The sequence below is a fragment of the Juglans microcarpa x Juglans regia genome, chromosome 8S (assembly GCF_004785595.1).
Source record: "Juglans microcarpa x Juglans regia isolate MS1-56 chromosome 8S, Jm3101_v1.0, whole genome shotgun sequence".
Taxonomy (NCBI): domain Eukaryota; kingdom Viridiplantae; phylum Streptophyta; class Magnoliopsida; order Fagales; family Juglandaceae; genus Juglans; species Juglans microcarpa x Juglans regia.
The window spans coordinates 6268065-6293964 of NC_054609.1; the positions used below are offsets into that span (position 1 = coordinate 6268065).

General features: G+C 38.4%; 1 protein-coding gene and 1 long non-coding RNA gene across 2 annotated transcripts in view; one reads left to right on the forward strand and one right to left on the reverse strand.

The window, feature by feature from the left end:
* LOC121244169 overlaps positions 1–25900 on the reverse strand; it is a 33385-nt gene that overhangs the window by 1972 nt on the left and 5513 nt on the right. Inside the window, exons 2-12 of the mRNA XM_041142200.1 lie at positions 25763–25785; positions 25616–25630; positions 24845–24925; positions 24608–24694; positions 23641–23700; positions 23435–23522; positions 2505–2704; positions 1810–1943; positions 1434–1624; positions 232–573; positions 24–125 (exon numbers count right to left, since the gene is read on the reverse strand). Coding sequence (XP_040998134.1) covers positions 24–125; positions 232–573; positions 1434–1624; positions 1810–1943; positions 2505–2704; positions 23435–23522; positions 23641–23700; positions 24608–24694; positions 24845–24925; positions 25616–25630; positions 25763–25785 — 1323 coding nt within the window. The remainder of the gene's footprint in view (positions 1–23; positions 126–231; positions 574–1433; positions 1625–1809; positions 1944–2504; positions 2705–23434; positions 23523–23640; positions 23701–24607; positions 24695–24844; positions 24926–25615; positions 25631–25762; positions 25786–25900) is intronic.
* On the forward strand, positions 13414–14708 carry LOC121244355. The gene is made up of 2 exons (XR_005936406.1): positions 13414–13463; positions 14522–14708. It is a non-coding gene; the product is annotated as an uncharacterized LOC121244355 (long non-coding RNA).

The following is a 25900-nucleotide window of genomic DNA, read 5'->3' on the forward strand; positions in this document are numbered from 1 at the left end:
AGTTTTATTTATAAGTACTTTACCTGTGGGAACACAGAAAAGGCCAACATATAGTACATAATGCCACCAACATAATCAAACCGCCAATTCTCCCTTTTAAACTTTAGAATATTTTGAAATCCAAGCTGAAGTAAACGAAAAGGAAAGTTATGACCAAGAAACAAAAGATAAAATGTTTATGAAACTTGAGATTGGTATTGACAAGGGATCCGTAGAGGTAGAGAAAATTACCCTCCTCGACCTTTTTTTGTCAGGATAACTAGCTCTACACCCATAGGAAACTCCATGAGATTCTTTAAAATCACCAAATACATGGGTGGGATGGGCAAATGCTCCCCCACAACCATTTACAAGCAGATGTTGGGCATAAACTGAATCAATATTCGATTCAACCATTGAGTGGCGCATATAGTGATGTATGTCCCCAGCAATTCGAAGCTTACACCTTTCTTTCAAAGTTTTGCATATAAGATTTGAGAGATTCTCTCTGTCAACATCAGTTTTACCGTCATACCAATCAAGAAGCCAGTCCGGTTCATGCGTCATAACGATCACCGAATCATTGTTTTCTATCTTAATTAGACATGGTTTAACAATGAAGATATTCAGTCAGCAAGCAGAAGATTCAAGAGTGTAACGAATACAATACAAATAATTAAATCTACTTCTTCTCATTAGCCTAAACTTTTGGGAGAAGTGGTGATTTTATATGAGCTCGAACCCTGACTTTACATTTTATCCTATTTAATTAAATATTTAATGTATTGGGCCTTTCATTAAATGAGAGTTTGACTCACACCTCACACGTGAGTAGAGGGTGTTAAGAATATAATACAAATAATTAAATCAACCTCTTTCTATTTCTTTGTACATTGGGGGTCACCTCCTCTTCCCAGCCCTCTCGTAGATTTAAGGGATAGACTGTGTGATATTTTATACAGATTGATAAGTCTAGGTGGTTCCCACATTGTTTGGGAGGGAGAACTTATTATTCTTTCTAATTATTTCAATGAGACTTCAATTATACCATTGACTAGTTATTTTAGAGTCTAACTTAGATGCGACCTAGCAATCCCAATCAGTAATGTAAGACTTGAGCCATGCCACCTTTTAACAAGGAAGTTATTAAAACAAAATGATGTGCGAAAAAGTGTTATACATTTCAATTAAAATATTACAGGTCAACCTGTTATTAATAAATAAAACACACTTATTCACAAAAATACCAGCAAATTTATAAAACAAAAATACATGGCCGGTGACTGTCCACTTGCAGGCACTCTAATTGTAGGCCAAAAAAAAGAACCATTGAACCTATAACTTTCGAGTCCATGTAAGAGATGCATGCATATTGTGCACTACTAAGTAAACATTTAGGTAGCTGAGAAATTAAAATAATTCCCAAACAAAGAGAAAGAATAAAAAAAAAATACCTTGATTTTTGAAAAGAATTGGAATTGGTAGGTATCGATATCACCATCTAGTGCAAGATCAAGACCAAATATCCACCATCTTTGAGGAAGTTTCAAAGCGAAATAAGTCGTCTTCTGAGGCATAAACCACCCGCCCAACCACCTCTTCTCGCATATATACTTCGTAAAGGTACGAAGACCATCAAACCAATCTGTTACTCCAAAATTAAGAAAATAATACGAAAGAATGAAAACACAGCTTGACGTTAAAAAACACCGTCCTTGAATGACAAAAATTACACTTAGATTGTATATAAGGATGAAAAGAAACCCTCTTTTTTGTGGGTGAAAAGATCCAAACTCAAAAGAGTCTAATCAAGATACAACTGACACCAACCATGATTTCCGGGAATAACGAAACATTGAGGTCCATCACGATGATCCTCCTCAAAATTGTCAGGCGGCTCAAGAGCATACTCGAAAGGACGGAGGAGGCGTTGTTCATATGTAGACTTTGACGGATTAGGATACCTGTGATACAAGAAAAATTCAAATAAAACCAGCAAAATATTTTTCAACATATTTGACTAAAAATATTTCTTGCAAAAGAAATTTTGAATTGGATGATTCTCAATGACGTCCTAACAAAACACCATGCAAACCTTGGCCAACATAAAACTCTTCTAGTGATTAAAGCTTGCAATGCTAAATATTTCTTGTTCTACCATGCATGTAAATATTTTTTGTTTTAGATATCAACCATTAAAGTTACAAAATTGAATTTTGAGGATTTTACTGTTTGAGCATTTGTCACGTTATGATATACGATAAGATTTGATAAATACTGACCTAATATACGTTGGTTGTTACCATCTTTTAGAAGTGGTAAATTAAGTACAGAAAATCCGAGGAAGTGTTTGACTTGCATGGCAAATAATTTCTACCACAATTAGTAAAAGAACAAATTAAGCGAATGCATGGCTTAACGTTTGATCTTTTTTTTTTTTTTGAAGAAGCTGGTGTCTCAACCTAAAACATGGATTCTGCAGATTCTGAAGACCTTATGATCATCTAGAAATATCATCAACTTACGCAAGATCCCCTCCAATGAGTAGCAAGTCTCCGCGTTTTAAGATACGGCTACCAAAACAAATGTGAGGCTCAGCAAGTAGCCGTGCCACAGTATATGTTGAATCCCCACCATCACCAGTATCAGCCATGAAGTCAAACCACAGCTCTTCTCCATTTTCACTAAAATCATGCAACAAATTCTCCTGTTGATTCATAGCTGCCTGAATATATATCGGAGAGAGTGGTCATGTTGATGCTAATTACACAAAGGTTTGAAGAAAAAATAGTAATACTATTGAAAAGTGGGATCACTATAAAAAATATATATATATTTTTTATTTTATGGAACCTACTTTTTATTTTCAAAGAATTTGCAAGGTTTGAGCCAGATCGAGGAGTAGGCAAGACTAATGAGAAGGCAAAAGCAAACAGAATTTTATTAATATTGTTAATTTGACGTTCCACACACTGCATAAAGTAATATTAGATAGTCATGCAGTCCAATAGGACTAAATCTTAGATTGTAAATCAGGTTCATATAATCCAAACACGATATTTCCACTACTCCTATTTAAAAAAAGTGGCTATAATATACATAAAGCCAGCAAAGATCTGCTAGAGAGTTTTGTTTATGTAACAAAGAGTAGTGGAGGAGCGCGCTTAGTCGGCAAGCCCCTCACCCTTAGAATTACCCAGGGCAATAACGCCTCGAATCATGGCCAGGCAATAACGGCTGGGATCATCGCAATGAAGGCTGGCTATAAAGGCCAGCTGTATGCAAGGGAAGAGGCTAGGGTACTCACACTATTACTCTCTCATCAAAATCCGTTCTCTCTTGAAAGAGTATCTAGGTTTTGAGTATGGTTGTACATTATGATCTTTCGTAGTTCACAGCTATTGTGCGGAGACAAACTCAGATTGATTAGGACTTGGTAAACTGGATAAACTCGTGAATTGAAACAAGTCAACAACGTCCCAATGTGTAGATTTTGATTAGATCTAACAGTTTATTTTTCAAGAACACCCTACGTACTTAAACCGAAAATCAGAAAATAAAAATTGGGTCGTAACTAAAAAAACAGTGGTTCTACCAATCAGTACACCTAGAGGGGGGTAAATAGGTGTAATCCAATTTTAATGATCTTTTCAAAAATAGAGACAAACAAACAGTCAATCAATTAACACAAACCTCTAACCTATACATAGGACCTAATCCTGACACACGCAAAACATGATTCCCATGATTTAGGCAAAATCTTGAATATGTTGAGAAATTTCTGCAAATACTTAGCAAACGGTTAAACGAACCACAAAAAATATGCAAGAAATAATCTCATAAGCATAAACAATGTCAGTTGCACAGTTTTCATAAAAAACTTTTCATTAAAAAATTAATCAGACATTGAGTTCAATAAACAAATAATAGTAGCATGTAATTAACAACAAAAGCTGCTCCCCCACAAAAACAATGTGATACCATTACTAATAAAACAAAAACCGCTTCTACAGCTTTCTTGCTACTCCCCCTACATCTATACCACTCCCCCTGAATATGTACTACTCCCCCTTTTTGTCACAACAAGCCAAGGGTCTCAACTATCACCATCAGTCTGACTGCCACCATCATCATCAAGACGCTCCTCTAGACACTCTAATACTGAACTTGCAAGCTATTCAGATGCTGATTGGGCAGGTAATGCAGATGACAGGAAAAACACTTCTGGTGGATGTTTTGTGAGACCCAGCCCGCTACCAGGCCTAGGCCCGTGGAAAACGCTTCCAGATTTCACGTCGCTCGAGTTCACGCCATATTTCCTCTTTCATGCACGTCCATCCGTTCATCCTCTTGAGATTTTTATCTGTTTTCCATTTATAGCCTATTTATATGCTATGCTTTTCTCAACCCTAAATTCATTTCCTCTGCCTTCTCATTCACATCTCAGCCACTCTGAGTTCATCACCCCAACCGTGCCCCGCCGCTTGAAGCTGCCACCAGCGCCCTTGAAGCCTCTGTTTTCAAGCCTCGTCTTCCTCTGTTTTTGTTACCCAAAAACAGAGCATTTTAGCCACCTTCAAGCTGCTGCAACCGCCCTCCATCGAGAGCTCCACCTCGTTTTGTCCCCACAGAAACTACCGGGGAGGACATCCCATCACCCCAATCCTTCGCACGTCGCCTCAAGTTCCCCGGTAAGAGCACGCCATTTCTGTTGGTTTCTCTTCTCTCTCGATTTCTCCTTCATCCTCTCACCGTGTGCCTTTTTGCTCGTCGCTCTCTCTCTCTTTTCTCTCAGCCAGTGACCAAGCGCCCCCATCCGCCGTAGCCAACCGCCAGCTCCACACCGTCGTGCTTCCCCCCCCCCCCCCCCCCAATTTCCGTAAGTGTTGCCGCTGCACTTCTTTCCCTTATGTTGCATATTGTTGACTTAAATATACATATAAATATATATATATATATATATATATATATATAGGTAAGTCTATAAACTAACAGAATAAGAGTTATTACTGTTATGCACTTGGTTCATGTTTTCAAATGATAAAGAAATACAAAAGCTATTGCATAATTGGTCTAAGAATAAATAAAATTACATTATTACCTTTGAGTTACAAGTTGCATTATTGTGTTTTAAATCCTTATGAAATATTTATAAACTCTAAAATTTTTCATGTTTACAGAAATGATTTTGTTAAACTAGTTTTATAAGAGACTGATTTTTTTAACAGAATATTTTTATGAAAATACTGATGAATTTTTGAAGTGATCGGTAAAGTGCAAATCTTATTATTAAATCCTTTTAAAGGGATTTTTTTTATTATTTAAACAAAGGTACAATCATCTACTTATAATGATTTTGATATAGTTATGTTATTTAGTATTATAAATTATCATAAGATCTCAATCGAAAATAGGTTAGAATTTAATGTTTTAGTCGGAGTTACTAAGTTGGATATTGATGAATTTAGACAATGATGTTGGTATTTTAAGAAGAATGAGAATTTTGGGTTTTGAGGAAGTTAAAATATGTCATTTTAGATGTTTAGGCTTGAATATCGAACTGCGAGATAAATTGAGAATTTATGAAAATTTATGTGATTATCTTATAGGTGACGACTAATTTTATTCGACATTGTTGAGGAAATTTTTGAAAAGCTAAGACGCCCAGATAAGCAGGGTTCCTATGCTAGGTTTTATACGAATTATTGAGACTGAGGTTGACCTTCTGAAAACTTTGCATATTTTGTGATGAAATGAAAACTAAAAAAAAAAAAAAAAAACCAACCTCGGTCGTTTATTTGCATCACTCATGAAATCTGTACGGAAAAGAGAAAATATTTTTCTGACATGCATTGTGTAGACATGAGCAATATTTGACATGTTTCTGAAATACGCAAAAGAGCGAATATGATATCATTGAGATGTTTTTTTATTACATGTGATATGAAATGATTTGGATATGTTTTTGATCAAATGGAAATGATATGAATATGTTTCGCACGTGTTTTGATATGATATGGATATGACAAACCTTTGGCATACTTATCTGTTCTGGATCTGATTCTGAATATAGTTCTGATATGATGATACTAGTTCACGTGATATGGTTGGTACCACCATGATATGATATGATATGATATGAGTGCACCCACTTTGGAAATAAAGTGGTCTTTTTAGGTGTTCTTTCCTGTGTGCACACTCGGGGCTCCGAGATTGAAAAAGGGGAAGTTCAACATATGATACTGCCTGGTTTGGCCACCGGCGATAGCACAATCCTACCACGGGGGTTAAACATGGTATATGATATGATACGATATGACATGATACGATAAGATGAAGAGGTTCAGTTATGTTATGCCAAAGCGATTTTGAATATGAAAATGATATTTAATATGTACAGTTGGTTTTTGAATATGAAAATAGTCTTTGAATGCCAAAACGGTCTTTGATTATGAAACGGATCTTTGAATATGAACAGTTGGATGTTGAATATAAAAATGGTCTTTGAATATGAAAATGGTCTTTGAATATGGAAAGTGTCTTTAAATATGAACAGTTAATTTTGGAGTCTAAAAAGTCTGAAAAGTCGCTCTGATTTTCATGTAACATGTTTATGAGATCTGCATATAAAAATATAATGTTTTGTTTCTGCATACTGAACCTTCTGAAAAGGCTCATGCTTGCACGCTAGTATATGTTCTCTGCTTACTGAGTTGTGGATAACTCACCCCCTTATCTTCATATATTTTCAGATGACATTGATTACCCAGCTGTGGGTCAGGAATAGAATTGAAGCTGGCTTGATATGGATGGAATGTTGGGTACCTAAGAGTACCATTGTTAGTAGATGGATTTAACTTGAGTATTTGAAGTACTTTATGTTGTTTGGACCTATTGAGACCTAAAGATGTATTGTTTAATTTTGTTGAGGTTATTGGGGGATTGTGGACCCCCTTTGGTTTATGTTTTTGTATTGATGACTTATGGAGTTTGTATTATGGTTATTTGGAAAATATGAGTTTGTGTGCTAATCATGAAGTCCTTGGAGATTTAAGTACTTGGAGAGACAGGTTTGTAAGTGACAGGGAGACAGGTTTGTAAGTGACAGATAGTAATTCTCCGACGCTTCCAGGTGCGGGGCGTTACAGTTGGTATCAGAGCCATGTTTGAGGTTCTGCAAACTATAGAGTGTTTGATTTTGGAGTATAGATAGGCTTTAAGGAATCATTTTCAGATTGGATGTGATAGTGGAGCGGACTATATGGAAGAATATCATAAGTATTCAAGGTCTTAAAATTTACAAACTTTAGGAATGATTTTGATGTGTAGGATTTTGTATCTCTATGAGTTGAATTCATGTTGTTTATGGTTTGGTTTGATTTTGGAGATTTTTTATTAAATAGATTTGATGGCGTTAAAGTTTTAGATTTTGGAGATTAATCATTAACACTGTTGCGCGTACTTCTTTTCTCTTTATTACAGGATGCCACCTCGTCGTCGAGAACAAAGTATGTCGGATTTGAACGTGAACGAGAACAAAAGGAGAGCAAACCTGAGTGCTTCTGAAGTACTACGAGCAGCAGCTCATCAGTTAATAGACGATCTCGCGCAAAATCCCGTGGGTCGCCAACGCAACTTTAATGAAGGAGGTGGTAGCATAGAACAGTTCAATCGGATGCACCCCCTTCATTTGATGGCAAAGGCGAACCAACCCTAGCTGAAGATTGGGTGCAAGATATTGAAGAGATATTGCGGGTGTTAACCTGCACAGATGAACAAAAGGTGGCATATGCAACATTCAAACTGACCGGTGAGGCAAAAAGAAGGTGGATCTTAGAAAGAACTATCCGGGAAGCAGGGGGAACAGAAATAGTCAGTTGGCCACATTTTAAACAGATTTTTCTTGAGCGATTTTTCCCAAGCTCGGCTCGAGAGGATAAGGCAATGGAATTTACCATTCTGGTGCAGGGATCCATGACGGTGCACCAATATGCAGCTAGATTCATTGAATTATCCCGTAGGACAGAAGGGACAGCGCGAAGAAAAGAAAGCGTGTAAATTCGAACAAGGGCTAAATGAAAAACTTTATGAACGAGTAGTGGGCTTCCAGATTCGAAATTTCTCAGAATTGGTAGATAAGGCCACAGTTTTTTAGCGAAGCCTTCAAAGGAGCGTTGCATTGCACGATCAGAGGAAGAGGACTATTTCATCGGGGCCTCATTCTGGTATGGACCAAGGATCGTGGAAAAAGAGAAATGAAGGTAGTAGCTCGGGAAAAAGGATGGTTCAGGGCACCCAACAAGCATATCAATGTAGAACTTGCAACCGAGTACATACTGGAGTACGCAGGAAGGAAGCGGGACTATGCTATCGTTGTGGCAAATCGGGCCATTATCTCAGGGACTGCCCTTTGCGATTGGATAGCAACAGGCCACCACCACCACCTAGGACAGAAGGGACAGCGCGAGGCAACATCCAGTGCACTACTGCGCCTGCAAGGGTTTTTGCTCTAACACCTGGAGAGGCTGAGGATAGGAATGATGTGATCACGGGTATGACTTCTTTGTTATGTTTTAAGATATTAATTTGTGGATTGAGGTTAAGATTTGGAAATTTTAGTTCATAAATGATGTTGATTGTGATCACAGGTACTCTTTCTTTGTTTTCTAATAATGCCATTGTGTTATTTGATTCGAGAGCGACACATTCGTTTGTTTCCATGACTTATGCTCGATTTTGCACCTTAGAAACCGAAATGTTAAAGTCCAAGTTAGTGGTTGCGACCCCAACAGGAAATTCGGTAGTCTGTGACGAGTTTCTACCAGGGTGTCCTTTATCAATTGAGGGAAGATTGATGCCAACAGATTTGATAGTGTTTAACATGATTGGGTTTGATGTAATTTTGGGTATGGATTGGTTTGCTTGCTACCACGCCAGCATAGACTGTTTTAAAAAGGAAGTGATATTTAGGCCCCCAAAAGAAAGTGAATTTCGATTCACAGGTTCAAAAGTGAGGATGCATCCACCCATCATATCTGCCGTTCAAGTTGGGAAATTGTTACGAGATGGTTGTCAGGGATTCTTAACCTGCGTGGTAGAAGCACTAAAAGAGGAGTTGAAGTTAGAGTAGATACCTGTGGTGAGAGAATATCCAGAGGTTTTCCCAGAAGATATACCTAGACTCCCGCCCGAGTGGGAAGTAGAGTTTACTATCGAACTAGTTCCAGGCACGGCACCCCTTTCAAAAGCACCTTATCGGATGGCACCGTCGGAGTTAGTGGAACTCAAGGAACAATTACAAGACCTGTTGGATAAGGGTTTTATCAGGCCCAGTGTATCACATTAGGGAGCTCCAGTCCTCTTTGTGAAGAAGAAGGATGGATCGATGAGGATGTGTATTGACTACAGGGAACTTAATCGCGTGACCATAAAGAATAAGTACCCGCTACCCCGTATAGAGGATTTGTTTGATCAGCTCCAGGGTGCTCAGGTATTTTCAAAGATTGATTTTCGATCTGGTTACCATCAATTGAAGATTAGAGCAGAGGACGTAGCTAAGACGGCTTTCAGGACTCGTTATGGCCATTATGAGTTTTTGGTCATCTTTTGGCCTAACTAATGCCCCAACAATATTCATGAATTTGATGAACAAGGTGTTCCATGAATTTTTGGATAAGTTTGTAGTTGTTTTTATTGATGATATATTGGTATACTCCAAAGGCAAGTATGAGCATGAGGAACATTTGAGGCTGGTACTTGGGACACCCAGAGATAAAAAGTTGTTTGCTAAATTGAAGAAGTGTGAATTTTGGCTTGATTCAATCGCATTTCTGGGGCATGTAGTTTCGAAAGATGGCATTTCAGTGGACCCGGGAAAAGTGGAGGTAGTGGTTAATTGGCCGACTCCGAAGAATGTGCATGAGGTTAGAAGTTTCTTGCGATTGGCGGGTTATTACTGTCGATTCATTGACGGTTTCACCAAGATAGCAGTTCCTCTCACAACACTCACCAGGAAAGATAATAAGTTTGAATGGACAACAAAGTGTGAAGGAAGCTTCCAGGAGTTAAAACGGAGATGAGTAACGGCTCCGGTGTTAACAGTCCCCACAGCTAGAGGGGGATTTGTAGTTTATAGCAATGCATCAAGGCTTGGTTTGGGGTGCGTACTGATGCAACATGGTAAGGTAATAGCATATGCCTCACGCCAACTGAAAGCGTACGAGCAGAATTATCCCACGCATGATCTAGAGCTTGCGGTAGTCATTTTTGCACTTAAGATTTGGAGACACTATCTGTATGGGGAAAAGTGCGAGATTTATACAGATCACAAGAGTTTGAAATATTTCTTCACCCAAAAGGAATTAAATATGAGGCAGAGGAGATGGCTCGAGTTGATCAAGGATTATGACTGCACCATCAATTATCACCCAGGCAAAGCTAATGTTGTAGCCTACGCCTTAAGTAGGAAGTTTGTGAGACCAGCAGTTGCAGCCCTTACCACTCAACATAGGTTGTTAATGGACTTAGAAAGAGTCGGTATTGAGGTTATCACTAGTGATACAAGTACTTTTTTGGCCAGTTTGATAGTTCAACCAACCTTAATAGAAAGAATCAAAGCTGCTCAGAAGGTGGATTTAGGGTTGGTGAAGCTAGTGGAAGAAGTCGGGAACGAGGACAGATCTGACTTTAGCGTTTCCAAGGATGGAGTTTTAAGATTTAGAGGTAGATTATGCGTGCCAGCTAATGAAGAACTGAAAAGGGTAATTCTTGAAGAAGCACACCATTCCTTATACACAGTTCACCCAGGGAGTACCAAGATGTATCGGGACTTGAGAGAGTCTTTTGGTGGAATGGTATGAAAAGAGAAATTGCTAAATTTGTGGAACAGTGCCTAACTTGCCAACAGGTGAAGGCGGAGCATCACAGACCAGCAGGATTATTACAACCACTCCAGATCCCAGAGTGGAAGTGGGAGCATATCACCATGGACTTTGTGACAGGCCTACCGAGAGCATTGAGCGGACAAGATGCTATATGGGTGATCATGGATCGCTTAACAAAAGCTGCTCATTTTATACCCATTAAATCTCTTATAAATTGGACAAACTAGCTGAGTTGTATGTGCAGGAGATAGTGAGGTTGCATGGGGTACCGGTATCCATTGTGTCGGATAGAGACCCTCGTTTCACCTCCAAGTTCTGGCAAAACTTACCGGAGGCAATGAGTACTAAGTTAAGTTTCAGTACTGCATTTCACCCTCAGACAGATGGACAGTCAGAAAGAACTATTCAAATTTTGGAAGACATGTTGAGGGCATGTGTGATGGATTTTAAGGGAACTTGGATGCAACATTTACCGCTGGTCAAGTTTGCCTATAATAATAGTTTCCAGGCTAGCATTGGAATGGCACCCTACGAGGTTTTGTATGGCAGAAGGTGTAGATCTCTATTGTATTGGGATGAAGTAGGTGAAAGGAAACTTTTGGAACCAGAGATTATTCAGCAGACTACAGAGAAGATAGATATCGTTCGGGCAAGAATGAAAGCAGCTCAAAGCTGACAAAAGAGTTATGCAGACAAACGTCGCCGCCAATTGGAGTTTGAGGTTGGAGATAAAGTATTTTTGAGAATAGCACCAACGAAAGGAATTATGAGATTTGGAAAGAAGGGCAAGTTGAGCCCAAGATATATTGGGCCATTTGAGATTCTTGACCGGATTGGACCAGTGGCTTATAGAGTAGCACTTCCTCCGGCACTTGCGAGTGCATAATGTATTTCATATATCCATGTTGAGGAAATATGTTCCCGACCCGACGCATGTTATTGACTATGAACCACTTCAGATTCAGGAGGATATGACTTATGCGGAAGAACCAGTTCGGATTTTGGAAAGGAAAGAGCAAGTGCTACGGACTCGAACTATCCCTTTTGTTAAAGTGTTGTAGAAAAATCATGCTTTTAGTGAAGCTTCTTGGGAGTTGGAGGAAGAAATGAAAGATAAGTACCCACAACTCTTCGATGAGAATTTTGGCATTTTATAACAAAATCCGAGGACGGAATTTTTGTAAGGGGGAGGATGTGAGACCCAGCCCGCTACCAGGCCCAGGCCCGTGGAAAATGCTTCCAAATTTCACGTCGCTCAGGTTCACGCCATATTTCCTCTTTCATGCACGTCCATCCGTTCATCCTCTTGAGGTTTTTATCTGTTTTGCATTTATAGCCTATTTATATGCTATGCTTTTCTCAATCCTAAATTCATTGCCGCTGCCTTCTCATTCACATCTCAGCCACTCTGAGTTCATCACCCCACCCGTGCCCCGCCGCTTGAAGCTGCCACCAGCGCCCTTGAAGCCTCTGTTTTCAAGTCTCGTCTTCCTCTGTTTTTGTTACCCAAAAAAAAGCATTTCAGCCACCTTCAAGCCGCTGCAACCGCCCTCCATCGAGAGCTCCACCGCGTTTTGTCCCCACAAAAACTACCGGGGAGGACATCCCATCACCCCAGCCTGTCGCACACTGCCTCGAGTTCCCCGGTAAGAGCACGCCATTTCTGTTGGTTTCTCTTGTCTCTCGGTTTCTCCCTCATCCTCTCACCGTGTGCCTTTTTGCTCGTCGCTCTCTCTCTTTTCTCTCAGCCAGTGACCAAGAGCCCCCATCCGCCATAGCCAACCACCAGCTCTACGCCGTTGTGCTTCCCCCTATTTCCGTAAGTGCTGCCACTGCACTTCTTTCCCTTATGTTGCATACTGTTGACTTAAATATACATATAAATATATATATATATATATATAGGTAAGTCTGTAAACTAACAGAATAGGAGTTATTACTGTTATGCACTTGGTTCACGTTTTCAAATAATGAAGAAATACAAAAGCTATTGCATAATTGGTCTAAGAATAAATAAAATTACATTATTACCTTTGAGTTACAAGTTGCATTATTGTGTTTTAAACCCTAATGAAATATTTATAAACTCTAAAATTTTCCATGTTTACAGAAATGATTTTGTTAAACTAGTTTTATAAGAGATTGATTTTTTTAACGGAATATTTTTATGAAAATACTGATGAATTTTTAAAGTGATCGGTAAAGTGCAAATCTTATTTTTAAATCCTTTTAAAGGGAATTTTTTTATTATTATTTAAACAAAGGTACAATCATGTACTTATAATGATTTTGATATAGTTATGTTATTTAGTATTATAAATTATTGTAAGATCTCAATCGAAAATATGTTAGAATTTAATGTTTTAGTTGGAGTTACTAAGTTGGATATTGATGAATTTAGACAATGATGTTGGTATTTTAAGAAGAATGAGAATTTTGGGTTTTGAGGAAGTTAAAATATGTCATTTTAGATGTTTAGGCTTGAATATCGAACTGCGAGATAAATTGAGAATTTATGAAAATTTATGTGATTATCTTATAGGTGACGACTAATTTTATTCGACATTGTTGAGAAAATTTTCGAAAAGCTAAGATGTCCAGGTAAGCGGGGTTCCTATGCTAGGTTTTATACGAATTATTGAGACTGAGGTTGACCTTCTGAAAATTTTGCATATTTTGTGATGAAATGAAAACTTGAAAAAAAAAAAAAACCAACCTCGGTTGTTTATTTGCATCACTCATGAAATCTGTACAGAAAAGAGAAAATATTTTTCTGACATGCATTGTGTAGATATGAGCAATATTTGACATGTTTCTGAAATACGCAAAAGAGCGAATATGATATCATTGAGATATTTTTTTATTACATGTGATTTGAAATGATTTGGATATATTTTTTATCAAAAGGAAATGATATGAATATGTTTCGCACGTGTTTTGATATGATATAGATATGATAAACCTTTGGCATACTTATCTATTCTGGATTTGATTCTGAATAGGGTTATGATATGATGATACTGGTTCACGTGATATGGTTGGTACCGCCATGATATGATATGATATGAGTGCACCCACTTTGAAAACAAAGTGGTCTTTTTACGTGTTCTTTCTTGTGTGCACACTCGGGGCTCCGAGATTGAAAAAGGGGAAGTTCACCATATGATACTGCCTGGTTTGGCCACCAGGGATAGCACAACCCTACCACGAGGGTTAAACATGGTATATGATATGATACGAAATGACATGATACGATAAGATGAAGAGGTTCAGTTATGTTATGCCAAAGCGATTTTGAATATGAAAATGATATTTAATATGTACAGTTGGTTTCCGAATATGAAAATAGTCTTTGAATGCCAAAAAGGTCTTTGATTATGAAACGGATATTTGAAAATGAACAGTTGGATGTTGAATATGAAAATGGTCTTTGAATATGGAAAGTGTCTTTAAATTTGAACAGTTAATTTTTTAGTCTAAAAATTCTGAAAAGTCGCTCTGATTTTCTGATAACATGTTTCTGAGATCTGCATATAAAAATAGAATATTTTGTTTCTGCATACTGAACCTTTTGAAAAGGCTTATTCTTGCATGCTAGTATATGTTCTCTGCTTACTGAATTGTGGATAATTCAGCCCCTTATCTTCATATATTTTCAGATGATATTGATTAACCAGCTGTGGGTCAGGAATAGAATTGAAGCTGGCTAGATATGGATGGAAGGTTGGGTACCTAAGAGTACCATTGTTAGTAGATGGATTTAACTTGAGTATTTGAAGTACTTTATGTTGTTTGGACCTATTGAGACCTAAAGATGTATTGTTTAATTTTGTTGAGGTTATTGGGGGATTGTGGACCCCCTTTGGTTTATGTTTTTGTATTGATGACTTATGAAGTTTGTATTATGGTTATTTGGAAAATATGAGTTTGTGTGCTAATCATGAAGTCCTTGGAGTTTTAAGTACTTGGAGAGACAAGTTTGTAAGCGACTGGGAGACAGGTTTGTAAGTGACAGGTAGTAATTCTCCGACCCTTGCGGGTGCGGGGCATTACATGTTTCTATGTGGGCACAAACCTTGTTGCCTGGATGAGCAAGAAGCAAAACTCCATATCCCTGTCCATGGCTGAGGTTGAATATATTGCTGCAGGCAGCTGTTGCACACAATTGTTGTGGATGAAGCAAATGCTATGTGACTATGGCGTTACTCAAGGTGTGATGAGCATTTATTGTGACAATACTAGTGCCATAAACATTTCAAAAAATCATGTTCAACACTCTAGGACCAAGCACATGACATTAGACATCATCTTATTCGAGAGCTAGTAGAAACACATGTTGTGACTCTTGAGTACATTCCCACCGAACACCAACTAGCCGACCTTTTTACTAAACCCTTGGATGGGCTTCAGTTTGAATTACTTAGAAGGCTATTGGTATTTGTGCATTGACCTGAGGGTTGAAACTTGCATAACATGCATTTATTTTTTGTTGTTTTGTGGTTATTCGTTTTCTTATTTCATTTTTGTTATTACTGACTGTACATGCACTCCATGGTTGTGATATTAGTTGTTGGTGCTGTTAATTCTAAAAATCTAGGTGCATGTGTCTTTTGAGAATTGTATCATATATCTATGGTTTACAAAGGTTTGAAACATGTATCTTTTGTAATTTGTGCCTAGCATCATACACTTCACTCCCTGCTTAGTCAATCGACGTTTCACTACTGTGAGTTTTGGAGAGGCAATCAAAAGTGTTAGGAAGCTCTACCGACACACAGAATTGACCACGGGCTAGACAACCTCATTATTGTTCCCTTGTGCAAAGAAAAAGAAAAAGAGATGATGTTGTATATCATTGAAAAGAAAACGGGATGTTGTTGTAAATTATTGTTCCCTTGTGCAAAGAAAAAGGAAAAGAGATGATATTGTATATCATTGAAAAGAAAAGGGGATGTTGTTGCAAATAAAAAAAAGGGGGGGGGGGGGGGAAACAAGTATCTTGATATTGATACAGGTAATCAAACAGAAGAACACAGGTTCTAGCAGCATTAAGTTTGACTTTCTGCATCATGGAAGAGCTTCTCAAACACTTATGGTTTCTTGTACAGCACAACCCCACTCACACCGTTCGGTTGAAATTTCTTGATTGAGCAAGGACCCTGTTAACACACTTGTCTTTATTACTTGTGGTACTTTGTTTTTACTACCTGCGTGTTTTTGAGGATATGATGCTCTTCTACATTTGACATGTATTTATGATTTGAAAATTGACTCCATTAATAGTTGGATCACACTGAAATTATCAAGCAGAGAAAATTTTGGTCCTCTGCTCGATCGAACTTAAACTCCGCTCAAGCAAAAGTGTTTTAAAAACCCCCCGCGTCACTTTCTTTTTCCCCATCCGTTTCTTTTCTCTCTGCGCCGTTGTGTCTTCCCTCTTGGTGCGATTCTTCTCATCTTATTCTCGGTGGATTTTTCACTCAACTCCTCCCAAGAAACCTTCTTTAATCACGGTAAGTTTCTTCCATTTGGGTTTATTTTTCTAATTTTGGCATTAGGGCTTGATTATTTTCTCCATTGGTTTGTTGCATTTGGGGATTTTGTTTTTGGATTTTGAAATGGAGATTTCATTTGGGGTGGTTGTTGATTTATGATTTGGGTGTAGAGAATGAATCTCTCACTCTTGTATTTAGGAAGTTCTTGAAACTCCCATGGAGTTTTTCATTTGGTTTTTGCTTGGATGCACACCAAGTGTTCGGTGAAATGCCTCAATGAGGTTTGGTTTCTCATTTTCATCATGCATCAGCATAACATCGTTCCCATATTCATTCCATGTCTATCCTAGTGTTGGGATAGTGTTTGACATTGAGGATTGGGACCTCCATTGGGTTTAAAACCCAACATTGGCTTAGTTGCACTTGAAGTGCTAAAAAATGTCAAATGGGTTGTTAAATTGTGTTTGTGGGCATGTGCATTGTGCATTTTAAAATGATTTTTGACAACATTCATGCCTTGGTTTTGAAATGGGTTTTTATAACCTAATTTTGGCAAAGTATACATTGGTTTGAATCATGCATTGGGCATTTTAGACATGCATTGGACATTTCACATTTCCTTTAGCCTTGTCTAACGGTCACTGATTATGTCCACAGCCAAAGTCATGTCTTGACGTGTTCGTCCACGCCAAAATCTTCCTGCCCCTGCTCAAGCACTTTTCCACGATGCTTGTGCAAGAGAACTTTACGCTCAGAACTTTTCTACCCGTTCTCCTATTGTCAAGCGGGAAATCACTCTCGGTAAGCTTACTGAGACTATTATCCCACATATTTTTGAGTCTCGCCAGTGGCTGGCCCTGACCACTGGTCATCCCACTCCTTCTGTGGAGTTGGTTAAGGAGTTTTACTACAACATTCATGTCATCTTTGATGATGGCTCTTTTGATGTTAGTCTCCGAAACATTGTCTTCCGGGTGACTCCGGGCATGTTAACGGACTTGCTAAATGCCCCGCGTATGGCAAATCTTGTGTATCCCTATACACGGACTTCTCATCCTAGTCCGTCAGTCATTGTTGAATGTCTAATTGGTCCATTTTTTAGTTGGGATGGTAAGTCACCCTTTCTAACGGTACGTTTTTCACCTGATTTTCTCATTCTCAGTAGGATAGTCCTTACAAATCTCTATCCTACTGGTCATCAGAGTGATGTGGGTCATGACGACGCCACTATTTTGTATGCTCTGATCAACGATGTCTCTATGGACCTGGGGAGTCATCTGTGCCAGATTATGCTTGAGGCTTTTAATTCCCTTAAAACACGGACTGGTTTGCCTTTCGCCTGCCTTATCACTAGGTTAGCCCTCTCTCAGTCAGTTGCGCTTCTTCCACATGAGCCTAGAGTCCCTCTTAAAGCTCCTATTGGTCGTAGGACCATGCAACTGAGTCGTGCTCACATTGCCCCTCAACCTCTGGATGTTGAGCATCCTCCACCACCCTCTTCTTAGCCATCGAGCTCTCGGCCTTCGAGCTCACAGCCACATAGCTCGGTACCATCCACATCGGCACCTAGTTTGACCGAGCCCAGCCTTTAGCAGGTCGCTGAGTACCTTGCCCGTCTTGAAGCCCGGTTTGATAGCCTTGATGCTAAAATTAACAGCCTGCAGTAGCTTGTGACTCAACTCCATCTGGGCATACCCTTGAGCAACCAATCTTGCTTTATTTCTCACTATTGTACCATTCTCATCCGACTTATTCTTAAAGATCCACTTAGTGCCCACCACATTGTGATTCTCTGGTCTTGGCACCAAGTACCACACATTGTTCCTCACAAATTGGTTTATTTCTTCATGCATAGCATTCAACCAATTCTCATCATTTAAGGCTTCTTCGACTCTTTTTGGTTCAATTTGTGAGATGTAGTTTGAGTAAGCCAATTGATTTATCTCTTTCCTCCTCAGACTCATCCCTTCATCTATGTTTCCTATGATATTATCCTGAGGATGATTTAACTTTACTCTTGAAGAAGGCTCCTTTTGGTTACTCACCTTTTCATTTGAAGAGGTCTCTAAGTTCTCATTTAGTGTACCAAAATCTTCTTGTCCAGTTTCACTCGGTGGGTGAGTTGGCTCTTCCTTGTTCAACTCCTCTCCAGGAGCATCATTCACCACCACATTTATGGACTCCATGATGGTTTGGGTGCGTAGATTGTAGCTCCTATAAGCACGACTGTTTCTAGAATATCCAAGAAATATCCCCTCATCACTCTTAGAGTCAAACTTAGCTAAGTTTTCCCTATCTCTCAAAATGTAGCATTTACTTCTAAACACCTGGAAGTATTTCACATTAGGTTTCTTTCCTTTCCACATCTCATATGGTGTTTTGGAAGTGCTTGGTCGTGGATAGACTCTATTCACAATATGACATGTTGTGTTCACAGCTTCTTCCCAGAAGTGAGTAGGTACAGTTTTACCGTGTATCATGACTCGTGCCATTTCTTGAATAACTCTATTCTTTCTTTCGACCACTCCATTTTGTTGTGGAGTGATAGGGGCAGAAAATTCTTGACTGATACCTTCTTCATCACAGAAACTCTCAAGATTTGAGTTTTCAAACTCTCTTCCATGATCACTCATAATTCTGACTATTACTTTCCCTTGCTCATTCTGAAGTTTCTTGCACAAAGTTCTAATCACATTAGGAGCTTCACCTTTTTCTCTCAGAAATTCTACCCAGGAGTATCTGGTGAAATTATCTACCATTACCAGTATGTATTTCTTTCTCCCTATGCTCTCAGTTCTAGAGGGTCCCATAAAATCAATGTGCAACAACTCCAATGGTTGTTCGGTCAGGATAGCCGTTGTGTTCTTGTGAGCTGTTCTAACTTGTTTTCCTAACTGACATGACCCACACACAGGAGTCTCTACTTTACCCAGCTTAGGCAATCCTACCACCATCTCTTTCTTGGCAATCTTAGACAAATTTTTGTGATTCACATGTTCAAGTCTTTGATGCCAAAGTTCAGTAGCCTCACTCTTAGCACTATTGCAACTGATGCCATAACAATTATCAGATGTCCTTGTTCCCTGCATCATGCACTTTCCATTATTATCTGAAACAATGTATATATCTTTTGAAAAATGGACTTCTGCACCATTTTCACACATTTGGCTTATACTGAGGAGATTTGCTTTTAATTCATCAACAAACAGGACTTCTCTCAAGAGGGGCAGTCTAGGTATTTCAATTTCACCCCTTCTTATTATATCAGCTTTTCCGCCATCTCCAAATGTTACTATTCCACACTTGTACTCTTCATCCGTTTTAAATAGGCTTTTATCACCTGACATGTGACGAGAACATCCACTATCAAGGTACCACATATAGGTGTCTCTGGTCTTTAGAGCAATGTGTGCCACATGGCACGTGTGTCTTTCTCCAGTTCTGACCCACATATTTCTAACTTTTGGAGAGCTGTCCTTTTTGCTAGTTGACAGTTGGTCTATCTTGACATTGAGCATCTCATTTTGTCTAGTTAAGGCCTTGACTTGACTCCAAAGATTCAAATGCCCTCTTCTTGATTTGCTATTTCCATCTCTCATTGGATTCCTCCTAAGCTCATAGCAGTTTGGTCGAATGTGACCAGCCTTACCACAATTATGGCACACGTAGTTCTCTTTACGATCTCTTTGTCCCCTGAAATATAAGGCATACTTAGGAGCAGTTATGAGATTTTTACCCATTTTTAGAGAGTACACACTTCTACTTTGAGAGCGTGTATGATCATACATGGTGTATCTCTTCAATTTAAAACAGTCTCCTACAACATGACCAGTCTTACCACAGTGGTGACAAACAGGCCTTGTATTTTGAACTATTGACTTATCGTGAGACTGAACACCCATTTTTACATAAGAGGATTTCTTACCCTTGTCAGATGGGTTAGCATTCTCATGTGCGGTTGATTCACGAACAAACACAGTTTTCCTCTCATTCTTAGAGGAGACTTTTGAGGTAATAGCTTCATCAGATTTCTCTGTATCATATCCTAGCCCACTCTTGTCACCAGGAGGCTTTCCTGACCTCAAGATTTCATCCAGCTTTTCTTTCCCAATAGACAAAGATTTCAGTTTATTCTTCAACAAAATCATCTCACTTTCTTATTTTTTAATTCCTCTTCTAGAGAAACATTCCTCATTTTCAACTGATCAGCTAGACCAATGGCTTCAGTTAATTTGCCTTGAAGCCCTTCATTTTCTCGTTTGCTGAAGTCTATCTCCTCAATGTGCGCTTTGTTGTGTTTTCTCAATTTAACACATTCCTTGTACAGCTTCTCGTAGACTTCTTGCAACTGATCTTCATACCCAGATTCATTTCCAGATATGCTCCCATCATCAGACACTGGTTCACTACATTGACTTTTGCTACTAACAGAGGCAGTGAACACCATGTAGTTAAGATTTATTTTTGGAGAAGAGTTATCTAATGATTCACTCGACTCTGACTCACTCTCACTTAGAGATGCAATCTTAGCTCTTTCTTTTGCCTTTTTGTAATTTGCACATTCCAGACGAATGTGTCCAAATCCATGACATTCATGACACTGCACCATTGATTGTACCTTGTCTTTATTTGCTCTAGTGTACTTCTCAGTGCTTCTCTCCTTGTTCCCTGAACTTGAGCCTCTATTATATCTTTCAAACTTTTTCTTCTCTGGCCTTTGGTTCTTATTGTTTCTAGCTACAAACATTTTCCTGAACTTCTTAGCATAAATTGCTATTTCTCTGTCACTCATAGTCGACTCATCGGATGACTCATTTGACTCATCTCTAATGGTATTGAGGGCTATGGACTTGTGTTTCTTCTCCACAGGAAGAGTATGTTCATATGTTTGTAGAGAGCCCACCAACTCTTTCTTTCTCATACTGTCTAAATCTTTACTTTCTTCAATAGTAGTAACTTTAGGGCGAAACCTCTCAGGAAGAGATTTGAGAACTTTTCTCACAATTCTGTTCTTAAGAATTCTGTCCCCTAAATTAAAACGAGAATTGACAATATCATTAAGTTTGGCATAAAAAGCATCAAATGTTTCATCATCCTTCATTCTAAGTTCTTCAAAACTAGTGGTCAGCATTTGAAGCTTAGAATTCTTTACAGCCTTGGTACATTCATGGGTGACCTCAAGAATGTCCCAAGCTTCTTTGCAATTCTCACACATGGAGATTCGCTTGAACTCCTCCTGGGACACAGCCATGAAAATCGCATTCAGGCCTTTGTTATTCCAACCACACTCATTTAATTCATCCCTAGAGTAATTATTCACACTTTTGGGGATTTGAACTCCTTCAATAATAGTAACTGGTTCTCTCCATCCATTTGTTATGGAAACCCACACTCGTTCATCCTCAGATTTTAGGAATGCTCTCATTCGAACTTTCCAATAAGCGCAGTTGTTTCCATCAAAATGTGGTGGCGATGTGAGAGATTGAGACTTATCCATCTGAACCACTACAGCAGGATCACACTCAGGAATTTAATCCCAGCGGAGTGAACTCTCTCTGATACTAACTGAAAAAACAATGGTTCTACCAATCACTACACCTAGAGGGGGGTGAATAGGTGTAATCTAATTTTGATGATCTTTTCAAAAATAGAGACAAATAAACAGTTAATCAATTAATACAAACAATCAACACAATGATTTTGGTCACGAAGTGGAAACTCATTTGAAAAACTTTTTCAAATTCTAAAACCACTCTGGGTGTAAGGCACCACCTAAAATCCACTATAGAAAAAGTTTATTACAACCAATTTAGAGACACTCACAAAACCTTTGTACTTCCTAAACTTGGCTTGTAACATCACGAGTGACCCACTTGATCTCTACACGCATGTAGTGTCGGAACTCCGACCTTTCTATAGCATCCCTCGAGAACCTCTCGATCTCTGCATCAACAGCAGCTCCGGAAACCTTCCGGCCAAACAAAACGTCCACTTGAATGGACTTTGAATAAGATTTGATCTTGAGTGTGGTGTGGTGGAGATGTGTTTGTCCAAGAGAGATTCACAATGTAAGGAAAGGTTTATCTCTATGACTCTTGAAGCAACTAGGGTTTTTGCTCTGTTTCTCCACACTAAAGAACAGAAATAAGCTCTATTTATAGTCCGAGCAAGACACGGCGCTCAAAATCATGAATTTTAGGTTGTCTTGAACATTGGCTCGAGCGCGGTGTCGAGCGAAGGTCGAGCGCACATTGTCTTCTGAAACCGCTCGAGCGAGACGTCGAACGCACATCGAGCAAACCTCTCTGGATGAGTTCTGCTCGAGCGCCACGTCGAGCGCACATCGAGCGAACCACTCTGGATGGTTCCGCTCGAGCGCTTCGTCGAGTGCACGTCGAGCGAACCTCTCTAAAAGGTCCCGCTCGAGCGACAGTCGAGCCATGTTGAGCACACTTCAATCTTTTTCATGTTGCACCGCTTCAACACTTGTTACAACTCAATTTACACAGGTTTTCACAAAAATATGCCAATCAACTAAATTTTCCCTCAACAGTAACGACCCAATCTTCAATGAGCTTCAAGTGACGATATTTATGAATAAATCTAGAGATCTTAGGCCTTGTTTGGATTCAAAAGCACTCTCAACTCAATTCACTATCTAAACTTCTCCTGAAATAGTACCATTAATATTTCTGTTGGCAAAAATAGAACTCCAAATAATTAAACAAGAATATAGGGAGGACGTACTCAAGAATAAGCAGGAAAGCTGAAATGTTAATTACCGTTTGTTGCACCCACTATAAGTGGCTAATAAATTTCATATTGATATTACTTACTTTTTTTTATAGTCGTGGGTATCTGAATCAGCTTGAGCGCACCTCTTCATATTGATATTACCAGTGATCCATTAATTAATATGTACTAATATTAAATTGTAGTTTTATGTATACTCGCACAAAACATGTACGCATACATTAATATACAAAATATATATAGAAGATAGAATTATTTTATAATCTAGAACAATTAACTATTTCACGTCAGAGTAAATTCAAACGGAACAAGTAGTACTTTTACCTGCAAAATGCGCAAGTCAAAGCGACCTTGGAAGATATTTACTGACACCATGAGGTCATATATAGTTTTGTATAGTTCAGCTGATGTCCTGCATGCGCGCAATATATACTTAGCCACCACCCGAACGAAGGCCACTGAGTGACAGAAAGGAAGTACTGTTGCAAAGGCCGCAAACAAATAAGAAAAGATGGCATAGATATACGTACCCAGAATACCAGGGAACCATTTTTAAAAAATCAGGCTGCGAATATGATGCGTTCCAGCAGCTGAAAAGCTGAAGAGCTTAGTGGATGATCATCGGGAAATACGGCTTTAATTATATTCTAATTCTGTCGTGTCTATATGACAGTTAAGAAAATACTTTAATCATCAAAAAATTACATAAAAATCCATAATCTAATATAACTTGATGTGATACGTCAAATTATAAAATTATTTTTATTATAAAGTAGATCTAATGGATTCTATAAAATTACATCAATTTATAAATTTACTTTGGATAATCTCTTTATATATATAACAGTTCTTTAACAATTATAAAACATGGGCCTTTGCACATCAGTACTCACAATGATATTTCCTTGCTGATAGAATGGTAAAAAATGTACTCAAAGCAACAAAATTCGAGGAATTGGATGATACGGATGTAAAATGTTTGACTCGGTTGATTTATATAATGTCCCTGTTAAGAGAAGAAAAAAAAAAACAATGTATATGGTAAGAGAAATCAGATTTAAATAGATATATTACGATCACAGACCAAATAAATGCAATTCGCTAGTTTCCAGCTAGGCTTGTATTTCAAACTGGTCCTGGATTATAAGGATTGTACTAACATTAATCCGCCTAGGATTCTTGACATATATAAATGTAATAATATTCCAAACTTATCAAAGGGGGGGTTGTAGCCCTACCTCCAAATGGAAGACCAAACCGAAGTCCTTCAAAACATGAAAAATCATTCAGAATTTACATTATAGCGGGAAAAGAATTAAACTAGAAAGCGGAGGGATACAAAAGGACTCAACTAGAGAATGCTCGAGAATGCACAGCATGTAGTTGATCAGAAACTTTGGATCACTACTCTTGTATAGGTATCGATGGAGATAATAAACAATACTGCGGATGACGACAAGTGTCAAAAGAGACAAGGAAAAGCGTATCACGATTAACCACAAATCCCATCTCATGATCATGTCCTTTCGCTGCTCAGGAAGGAGAGTACTATACGCAACTGATAATGTAAGCCAGTAAAAATACCTGCAAATTAAATATACATGATTGCCGATTATACGCAGTTAAAAAGTGATACAGATAAAAAATGCAATCCAAAGGATACAGATAACATTTTCATAATACATCTAGCAGATATAGAAACATCATTATAAGAGTGAGATCAGTAATATTTACCACTTATTGAACGATTCCGCTGAATGCCGTAAGATAAACATGGTTATTATAATAATTAACAGCCGCAAGCTGGAGTTATGCCTGCAAAAGTAAAAGTTTCGGAAGTTACTGATACCCACTGGCTTTATATGCACTGCAAGATTCTCGGAAGGTACTGAAACCCATTGTTCCTAAATTCATATTGCTCTTCACTCTTGATCAACAGACATGATTTTATGCAAATTTTAATTAAAATATGTATTCTATAAATATATGTATTAATTAACAATGGAAACAAATGATTTAGTAATATTTACCATGTTTCGGATTCGATAAAAGGCCGCGGTTGACATAAGGAATCATCGTTCTCCCATAGAAATGTACAACTCAGAAAAGGAGAGAGGAGAAATTGGATGAGCAAAGCCACAATCAAAAATTCAGTCAAACGAGACATACGTACGCGTCGTGGAAATGCTTCTGTATCGTCGGACCTCATCGGGTTTTCCTGAACCTTCCCCATAGCGTACGTACAGGCCACAAGCTTCACCACTGCAATAAACGAAGAAGTACGTACTACCACCGCCCCCAAAAAATAATTCAACACCCTAATTAAGTTCACGTCTAAATGTGTGCATAAAAGAGTTCTAAAAAAAAAGATACAAATTAAAACAAAAGAGAACAAAAATAAAGGGCTTCGAGGAAAACATTGGGAAGAGCATGCATGCTGCGCGCATATGTGTTCTACTATGAGGGCGAGAAAATTAAATAGAACATTGGAGAAAGTTGCAGTACCTGCGCGCTATCAAGCTGCAATATCAGAAAATTAATTAGATCAAGATGAAGACCAATTGTTCCGAGAAAACATTATTATATATATATATATGTATTATATATATAGAACAATTTAATACTGACGTGGGCAATCTAGCACTATTTTACTGTCCTGCCTGATCTTCTGCCGGCTGCATAGAAATTAAAGAAATAACATAGTTTTATTAAAACTTTACCTCCTAGTACACATCTATATTTTATTTGATTTAAACTAACTTAAATATTATCACCTAGGCTCCTTTTAGA